Source organism: Helianthus annuus, chromosome 8 (assembly GCF_002127325.2).
Source record: "Helianthus annuus cultivar XRQ/B chromosome 8, HanXRQr2.0-SUNRISE, whole genome shotgun sequence".
In the NCBI taxonomy this organism is placed as follows: Eukaryota; Viridiplantae; Streptophyta; class Magnoliopsida; order Asterales; family Asteraceae; genus Helianthus; species Helianthus annuus.
In genome coordinates, this window is record NC_035440.2 from 87,489,060 (window position 1) to 87,499,501 (window position 10,442).

The following is a 10,442-nucleotide window of genomic DNA, read 5'->3' on the forward strand; positions in this document are numbered from 1 at the left end:
CAGTTGGTGGAAAAACTTCACGAAGATCTCCCAAAGACCATGGAGACACTCATGGAACGGGCTCGAGCTTTTGTTCGAGGGAAGAGTGCTTGCGGCCAACCGAACGAAGCGACTGCCAGGAGCTCCAAAGCCCGAACCACATCATGGAGACGGAACGCATCACCACCAAAAGATAGGAACAATAACTGGAACAGAAACCGTGGTCCGTATCAAAAATCCGATCGAGGCAGTTTCCGGACAGGAAACGTACGATTCAACAGTTTCTCTGAATTATCAAAATCGCCGAGCGAAATCCTCAGCACGGAAAATACTCGATTCCCCACGCCATCAAAGCAACGACCCACCTCGGATAAGCACTCCAAGAAATATTGTGAATATCACCGAGACAAAGGCCATACAACTGATGAATGTTGGGCTTTAAAGCAAGAAATCGAAAAGGCCGTTCGATCCGGTAAACTTTCACATCTTGTAAAAGAAGTAAAAGATGGAAAGAAGCCAGCAACAGTAGTTGACAATCCGAACACCGAACCTGGAATCAATATGATCCGGTCAGCAGAACCGAGAGGAATTAAACGGTCGAACCAGCATATGGCAGCATGGATGCGTCAGCCGACGTATTTTCCTCCGGTCGACCCCGAAGACGCTCGGGACGGACCGATCACAATTTCAGCTGTTGTCGCCGGGCACCTGGTTCGACGTATTTACGTGGATGGAGGAAGCGCCTTTGAGATCATGTATATCCAGTGTTTCCAACAGCTGAATCCCCAAACAAAAAGGAAGTTAATCGAAGTATCTACCCCATTGATAAGCTTCTCAGGAGAAGTAGTCCGTCCGATAGGACAGATTACTCTTCCAACCACATTCAAAGACGGTAGCAAAAGCAGGACGGTGCCACTAACTTTCCTTGTTGTTCGAACTCATTCTTCGCACAACATAATACTCGGACGCCCCGGATTACGAGCTCTTGGAGCAATCAGTTCGACAATACACGGAGCTATTAAGTTCCCTACCGAAGCCGGTGTTGCAACTATCTGTTCAGAATCGAATTCATTGGTCGCTGAAGTAAGACATACGGCCGAAACAAGCTCTAAGAAGTCTGAAGTACCTACGGAGCTATGGGCAATCAATCCGGATTTCCCCGAACAACAAGTGGCTATCGGCGCTCAACTCCCAAAACGAACGAAGAAACTTTTATGGGAATTGTTAAGCAACTCGATAGATGTCTTTGCGTGGAAGCACTCTGATATGCAGGGAGTCCCCAGATCGATGGCACAACACCACCTAAATGTAAAAGATTCAGTCAAACCAATAGCACAAAGAAAGAGACACATGGCACCGGATCGAGCAAAAGCCATCGCAAAAGATGTTAAAAGCCTCCTAGACGCAGGAATCATTCGGGAGGTTCGGTATCAAACATGGGTATCAAACCCCGTGATGGTACGAAAAAAAGATAAATCATGGAGAATGTGCATCGATTTCACCGATCTAAACAATGCGTGCCCGAAAGATTGTTTCCCTCTCCCAGAGATCGATGAGAAGATTGACTCCGTTGCAACATTCAGGCTAAAATGTTTTTTAGACACTTACAAAGGCTATCACCAAATACAAATGGCGGTCGAAGACGAGGATAAGACGGCCTTCGTCACCAATGAAGGAGTGTTTTGTTTTACTAAGATGCCGTTCGGTTTGAAAAACGCCGGTGCTACGTACCAGCGTCTGATGAACAAAGCTTTTAAGGACCAGATCAAACGAAACGTGGAGGTGTACGTCGATGACATCGTGATAAAAAGTCATGATGAGGCCGCCATGCTAAAAGATATACTCGAAACATTTACTCGGCTCCGAAGCATTAACATGAAATTGAATCCGAAAAAATGTACATTCGGGGTGGAAGAAGGCAAGTTTCTCGGAGTTATGGTCGGGTCAAAAGGCTTACGAGCCAACCCTGACAAAATTGACGCTGTTCTTACAATGAAGCCCCCGACATCAGTTAAAGAAATTCAGTCCTTAAATGGACGATTGGCTGCTCTCCATCGGTTTTTGTCAAAAGCTGCAGACCGATCGCTCCCATTCATGGACGTTCTCAGAAAGAGCTTTAGATCGGAGTTTAAATGGACGGGAGAGGCCGCACGAGCTTTCGAAGAGCTTAAAAAATGTTTGGGCACCTTGCCAACTCTCACCGTACCAGAAGAAGAACGGTATATTTAGCTGCATCGTTCGGAGCCATTAGCGCGGTATTAGTTGCCCACCGAACTGGAAAACAAATCCCCATTTATTATGTAAGCCGAACGTTAAAAGACTACGAAACAAGATATTCAAACTTGGAAAAATTAGCCTTGGCCTTAGTCCACGCTTCAAGAAGGCTTCGCCGATACTTTCAGGCCCATCCAATTGAGGTACGAACGGACCAGAGAATCCAACACGTCCTCCGACGACCCGAGGTCTCAGGCCGAATGGCGAAATGGGCGATTGAGTTGGGCGCATTCAACATCACCTTCCGAACTAAAGGTCCATTGAAAGGACAAGTGATAGCGGATTTTTTGGTCGAGATACCGGAGGAGAAAGGAACTGAAGAGGCAGATAAAGCTCCAGAGAAGCCATGGTCTTTGTATACCGACGGTGCCTCTAGTGCCGAAGGATCAGGAGCGGGCCTAATTCTCACCGATCCAGACGGAACGGATGTAACGTATGCGCTCCGGCTAGAATTCAAGAGTTCCAACAACGAGGCTGAGTATGAAGCTCTCTTAGCTGGCCTACGCCTAGCACAGAGAGTCGGAGCAAAGAATGTTATAGCCCATGTAGACTCGCTGCTCGTAGCAAATCAGGTAAATGGAGAATACGAGGCGTGGGAAGCAAACATGATCGAGTATCTCGAACAAGTAAGGCAGGCAATGGCTTTATTCGAAGCATGTAGGGTCGAGCATATCCCCCGTAGCAAAAACAAAAAAGCGGATGCGTTGAGCAAATTGGCATCGGTATCATTCAGCCACCTAGCCAAAGAAGTAAGAGTGGAAGTTTTAGCTACACCGTCAATCGCAGCTCCGCAAGTAATGCAGGTCGAAGCTCCACCACAAACATGGATGACGCCGATAATTAATTATTTGGTGCATGACGTTCTGCCAACCGACAAAGCGGAAGCAAGGAAGATCCAGATCAACTCCCTCCAGTATCAGATGCAGGAAGGAGGATTGTACCGAAAGACCTTTCTCGGACCGTTGCTAAAGTGTCTGGATCCGGAGCAAGCTAGTTACATCATACAGGAAATACACTATGGCATCTGTGGTATCCACGCCGGACCCAAAATGATCGTAACAAAGGTAAAAAACGCAGGGTACTACTGGCCCGGGATGCATGAAAGCGCCGTAAAAGAGCTCCAGCAATGTGACGAATGTCAAAGGCACGCACCAACCAGCCTCCGAGCTAAAAATGAAATGATACCAGTAACCGCCGCATGGCCTTTTCAAAAATGGGGAGTTGATATCGTCGGACCTTTTCCGAGATCAAGCGGAAGCGCACAATATCTGTTGGTCGCGGTGGATTATTTCACCAAGTGGGTAGAAGCTCGTCCGTTTACAACCATCTCCGGCTATAATGTGACACGATTCTTCTGGGAGCAAATAGTGTGCCGATTCGGTCTTCCGTTCTACATCATAAGTGACAATGCAAAACAGTTTGCAGAAAATCCCTTCAAGCGATGGTGTGAAAGTTTAAAAATCAACCAAGTTTTTTCCTCGGTTGCCCACCCCCAGGGCAACGGGCAGGTTGAACAGATCAATCGGCGCATCGTCGACGGCATAAAAAGAAGGCTAGGTCAGGAGGGAAAAGGTTGGGCGGACGAATTGCCAAACGTCCTATGGGCGCACCGAACACTGCACAAGACCAGCAACGGTGAAACACCGTTCAGCTTGACTTATGGTACCGAAGCAGTGATTCCGGCCGAGATCGGGCTCCCAAATCAAAGGTGCAAGAATTGGGAAGAAAACGAACGTGAACTCCGGTCCAACCTTGACCTGCTGGAAGAACGCCGAAACATAGCGGCAATCAAAGAGGCTCGGTATAAGAAGAAAATCGAAAAGTATTACAATGCTCGGGCTAAAATCTACAAGTTCAAAGTTGGAGACTATGTGCTCCGAAACAACGACGCAAGTCGCGCCGAGACCCCCGGCAAACTAACCCCAAAGTGGGAAGGGCCATACCGAGTCAAGGAAGCCAGTGAGAAGGGCTCGTATGTGCTAGAGAAGCTCGACGGAACCCCAGTGCCTCGAACATGGAATGGGGTACACTTAAAAAAGTGTTTCATGTAAACAACCAGCTACGGCTGAAGAAGATCGCTAATTTACATTTTTAGTATTTCCAAATTTCAGTATGTAAATCGGGAGGGTATTACCCCGATAACCTTTTATTTCCCTTGTAATCGGGATGTTTTTTCCCCGAACCAGTAAATAAAGCGATCTATATCTTTATAAACATAAAGGTAGCATATGTATAAGTTCGAACAAAATTCCTAAATGTGCACGAACGGGCCATGACCCATGCCTCGCGCTGATCGAGAAGGCTTAAATAGTCCAAAAGAGAATTAAAATCTATTAAGCAGGCGAAGCACCTTCATTCGGTGCGATCGCCAAATTAAAGTATACGGCAAAGGTTTGGACGCAAACCGAATGCTAAGTAACTAAGTTAAAATAAATGACTTAACACAAAAATAGTCATGCATCTTTGTTGTACGATTAAAACTGTTTCAAGCAAAGCATACTGACGGAACACATTGTACGATTACAAAGAAAAAACATTAAACTTGAACTATGTTATCATCATCCCCAACAATGGGAAGTTTGCTTCTTTGTTGAATAACCGGTAGGGGCTCGTCTATCAAATCAGCTACCTTGTCAAGAACGGAGATATTAAGCTCATCAAAAGCTTTCACCGCAGCGTCCAGGGCACTCTGAGCGCCGGCATCATAACCTGGAACCTCTTCCGCAGAACCAACCAGATCCTGCGCGGCCTTAAAACCCTGTTTTATCCCTTCATTCGCCCCAACCGCATTAACACTGTTGACCAGGTCAGCAACCACCTTCTCCAATTCAGGGCTTTGATGCACCAACTTCACAACCCATGCAACCCCATCGGTCAAAAACCATTGCTTAGTGAGTTTTAGCTTCGATAATTGCGCGTATGCTTCAATCATATCACGCTCGCACCGAATCAACATCCCTCTTGCTTCATCAATCGTTGTCTTATGTGACTCGATCTCCCTGTCACGAGCTCTCTCTATCTCGTCTTTAGCTGCAAAGAAACGATGCTCCAAAGGATCAATAATAATAATATATAAAAAAAGGGGGGAGATGAGAAGGTTGTAAACATACCATCAACTAAGCGATGGTAATCAGCCAGAAGTTGATCATGAGATGTCTGCATCTCCTTCAGCTCGGCGGCATGCTTCATCTCTACACCGGTTAATTTTTTCTCCAAATTAGCAAATTTCGACTTAAAAGTCTCCAAATCTTGAAGAGCTTTGTCACGAGCTTCATGGGCTGCAGCGGCCGAAGCTTGAGAAGACTTGGTAACTTCTTTGGCTTCCGATACCTGCCCTTTCAGTCGATCAACTTGGGATCGCAGGGACACTAGCTCCTGTTTCGTTTTAGATCGGACATCACCCTCGCCTTTCAAATGAGCAATCTCACGTTTAAGCTTGTGGCACAATGACTCCGACTCGACCCAACGTTTGTACGTCTCCACCACCAGAGAGTTCGACTGAGCTTGATTCAGCATCAAGGTATTTCCAAGCTCCGGCCCACTCATCTTGCGGTAATGGGAATGCTCTGCAGGAGTTCCTAGATGAAACAAAGACATCTTGGCCGAAAGGGCATCCACGATCCTGTCTTTATTCACTAGCGACCATTCCGGCACATACTTCTCCAAAGCATGAGCCGCATCCGCACCTTCAAAATCACCCGAACCTAATTCCCGAGACAAGAACACAACCTCAGTGTCATACCATAGAGGGGAGGAAGAAGCACTGTCCCCACCATCAAACGGCGAAGAGCTCGGCCTAGACACATTAGACGCAACTCCCGTAGTAAACTTACCCGAAGGAGAAGGCACGATTTTCTTGGGATCGGATGTGCGCAAGTCCGTAACAACCTTAACACCACCCTCACCAAAGGACAACGGGCTCACAGGAGTTTGCAGCGGATGATCCCGCGGGGTGCGGCCCTCATGGAGATGAGCATCCAAGTTTTCTAATACACCTCCAGCGGTAGAGAATTCGGTAACTTGATCGTCATCATCGAGTGTAATTGTTTTAAAATCTGCCTTCGTCCTTTTCGGCTGCCTGGCCTTTGGGTCAGTTTTAGTGGGAGCAGCCCGTTTTCTCTTCAAAACAATCTGAGGCTGTTCACCTCCATCTTCACCATCCCCCCCGACGTCCCCATCTTCGTTCCGATCATTACCTCCTTTCTTACCACTAGCATGCGTCTCAGTATCTCCGACAGAAAGATGGACCCCCTCATCCTCGATAACAATTTTAGAACCGGAACCCTTCGTCATCGACGAACCAGCTTTCCGACCCCCAGCATCATCCGCCGTAACCATCGCCTGAATCTGAGCGACTGGCGACACAATAGGGGCCGAACCCGAAACACCTTGACCACCAGGAGCCTCCGGCTCACGAATTGGATAAAGATTCTGTTGCACAAGTTGCAAATACGGGGTATCACCCTTCGGAGTCTTGGTAGCACGAACATCCAGCTCCTTCGAATCGAAGGACTTCAACCGTAGCGCCTCCTTCAAACCCATAACTGCACAAGAAGACAAATGATAAGTGATATCTATCAACCCAGCAAAAAAAAAAAAAAAAAAAAGGTTCGAAGATAAATAAGTAGCACATAAATGTACAAGGAGCTCCATACAACTAACCCTCTTTGTTCCACCGAAGGGTAGGATACCACTCCGGTTCGGCCCACATCGTACTGATCCGACCCATGACGAGGATGTGTTCCGGATATTTCTGTATACGTCCGGCCTCTTTTATCAAATCGGCGTACAGCTTCTCGTTATACGAAAAATCTTCAGGAAGAGGAGGCGGGAGTTTCGACTTCTTTATCCTCCACACCATGAATTCCGGAACGCACCGATCGTCAACTAGAAAAAAGTGATCCTTCCAGTCTTTTATACTCGTGGTGATCCATGTATAGCAGCAAGAACTCTTATCCCTAACCTCAAAAGTATACCAATTTCCGGACCGGTTCAACTTGTAGAAGGCCCGGAACACATCCAAATCCGGCTCGGACCCTAAGCTACGACAAGCCAACTCAAAGTGACTGATCTTGGCAAGGCCAAAAGGATTCACCTGAGTCAAGTGTACCTCGTGAAAAAGTAAAACCTCAACTAAGAACTTCGTCAGAGGCAGACGGCAGTTACAGTAGTCGAAAAAACGAGTATAAATCCCAATCTTCCCCGGGACGAAAGGATAGATAGGCGTATCTTTTTTCGGAAGTACAGGGTTTAGCGATCTAGGAATCGCATAACTCTCCACATACCAGTCTAACCCTTTTTGAGTCAAGACGTTAAAGCAGCCAGAAAGATTGCTCTTATTCGCCATAATAGGAAAAAGAACTTACTAACCTGAATAAGTGAGTCGTTTTCTATCGCCAAACAAAGATGAAGAAAAAAAGAAGAGGAAGACGAAGAAGGAAAAAGGTATAAAGTGAAATTAAAAGATTACCTTTCCCCTTTTATAGGGATGTGAAACCGCCTCAAAGCCCCAATCAAACGACGACACGTCATGATAACTGACGCGCACCAACCGTCACATCGGGCGGGAAATTTAAAACGACTGACGGTCACCAATCTTAGATCACCGCCCAATTTCAAAATTTTAAACAACCGCCAAGCAAAAGACTGTGGACCCCAGAATACTTCGACAAATAGTTCGATATTTTTGCTAAACAAACATTACGAACTAGGGGGACTTGATGAGGATACGTCCCTAACCGGACCGAATCATTGCTACAAACAGATCGGACCGGGCCTTGCACCACGAAACGAACCGGACACTACGATGGTTCGACGTAACTAACTAGGCCCCACCTCCATAACCGTCATGATAGCGACTGGTACGACCCTAACTAACTCGCCACGTCAGCACACCCAAAAGCTATAAATACCCCGCCAAAGTCTCCAGCAAGGGGTAATCGCTACTCTCTCTCTCCCTGACTTATTTCCTCCTCACAAATACTTATTCTCACGCCCGAGCTTGGTCACAGAGAGGCCCCCCTCCCTGTGACGAGGCTAATGGTGTGCTTGTCTCTTGTGATCTTGCAGGTCTCTTGTCGGATCATCTGAAGCCATACTCTGACCAATTCGCATCAACTGGTTTTTGAGTCTTCAATTGGTAACTCATTAAAAGATTTAGCAGCGGGAGTCGCTGGAAAACCAACGAAAGCTGTTGGAGATGTAGGAGGCGTTTGTGGGTGCTTTGGCTCTCCCGCCACTATAACTCCACTGGAAGCCACCGGAGCGGTGAAAATGATCGACGGATCAGTCACCCACGGTTCTGAATTCGGAAGAGAAAAGGGAGGCCCAGCGGACGGTGGTTTCGCTTGACCGCAGGATTTTCAACCGGGACGGAAATAGTAAGTGTCCGTCATGACGGATGTGTTACTTTGTGTAAGATATTCTGTTGTTGACTTGTTTAGATGGATTGTTAATTAAAACATAGCCTTTTTTCTGGTTTCATTTTTTCTAATGGTAATGTTAGATTAATTTTGTTTTTATTTTTGTTACATTTTTTTTCTAATGGTTATGTTAGATTAATCTTGTTTTTATTTTTGTTAAAATCAAATTGATACACGATTCAAATTTCAAAAGTGTGAAAATATTTGGATTGGTAATTTGGTATGGCCCAAATACGGCCCATTTTCAGCCCACACTGACTCTAAATTGGCTAAAAAAGATTATAAAGGTGACATTGATAAGAAAATATGTCATGTTGACAATTGGAAACCAAATCTTAACTTACACCAAAAGTTCACGTGCAACTCTCTAATTAGGTATCCAAATATATATGTTATTATTTGAATAAAAAAATAGGAATGTGTCCACCAAATTTAATAAAAATAAAATGTCCCTCCAATGGTTTAAGCCAGGTCTTCAAGGTCAAATTAGAATTTATATCTAGGGGATATTAGAATACTCGGTGTGAGGACGTTCTCGGGCCGACTAGGTGCAGCGACGGACCTGCACATTGCCCTCACGGGTCGTCTATGTCTTCTCCGTCTCTTCCATGACACGCACGTCAGACCACATTTCAAAATTCATAGCCGTTACAACGGCTACATTTATTAAAAAAAATATAACCATTTATCCCCATTTTCTAATCAAATCAACTCAATCTCTCTCACTTTTTTTATACATTTCTTCAAGTTTTTTAAAGTTTTAGCCATGGATCCATACAATCAAAACAACCCGAACCTGAACCAAAACGTTTTCTCGGTACCCGGCTACTATCCGACGATGGATCCGAGTTGGTCGATATCGCAATATTTTTTTCGGGTTTCCAACAAAGCCCCAATTTTCACTCAAATGAACCAAATGCAAACGATGCAACAAATATTAATGCGAAACCGGTTTAACTCGCAATTTCAATGGCAACCACAACCTTCACCGCCACCGGTATTATCGTCTCAACCCGTAGAAGATAATGACAACCGGTATCAACACGTATCCGGAAGAAGACCGTCACATTTTGCGTAAAATGGAAGAAAAGATCTTAAAAAATGGAATTCTTAGAATTTTTAATTTTTAGCAATCTAGTATTTTTTAAGTTAAGGTTTTTTTTTTTTAAAGTTATGTAATTTTTTTAAGTTATCTGATTGTTTATTAGGGTAAATTACACTTTTCGTCCTTTATGTTTGTAGCGGGTTGTAATAGATGACCTTTAACTTTTATAATTACAGTCACAGTCATTTATTTGCAAAACCTGTTACACCTTAGGTCCTTGACCATAACCTGGTTAAAACCTTCAATTAAGTGAGGTGCAACCCATGTGAGGCCAAAACAGTCAATTAATAAAAAAAAGAATGTCAAAATTTAAAAATTATAAACCTAAACCATCATCATCATCTCCCATGTACTCTCTTTCTCTCTCTCCCCCTTACTCTCTCTCTCTCTCTCTCTACATACCACTTCTACAATAATCATCATCATCATCAGGCCACCATCGCCCACCAACACCGTCAACCACCGACATCATCACCGTCACCGTTGACCTCCATAGTCCTGCCACCATCAAGATTTGATTCAAGCGGAACAATAGATAACGGAACCCTAACGGAAGTAGCAGAGTAAAACAACAAAGAGATATTAACGTGATAAATGTCGGTAAACTCGTCGTCAACTAGGTTTTCAAGCATAACAGTGAGTGTGAGATTTGACTGAGAAAT

General features: G+C 45.0%; 1 protein-coding gene across 1 annotated transcript; it reads right to left on the reverse strand.

Moving 5' to 3' along the window:
• Positions 1-4,673: 4,673 nt before the first annotated feature.
• Positions 4,674-6,814, reverse strand: LOC118481305. Its single transcript, XM_035976719.1, has 2 exons — positions 5,364-6,814; positions 4,674-5,283 (listed from the first exon to the last, which is right to left on the reverse strand). Exons 1-2 carry the CDS (start codon positions 6,793-6,795, stop codon positions 4,790-4,792), a joined length of 1,926 nt encoding a protein of 641 aa, XP_035832612.1. The 5' UTR covers positions 6,796-6,814; the 3' UTR covers positions 4,674-4,789.
• Positions 6,815-10,442: the final 3,628 nt, after the last annotated feature.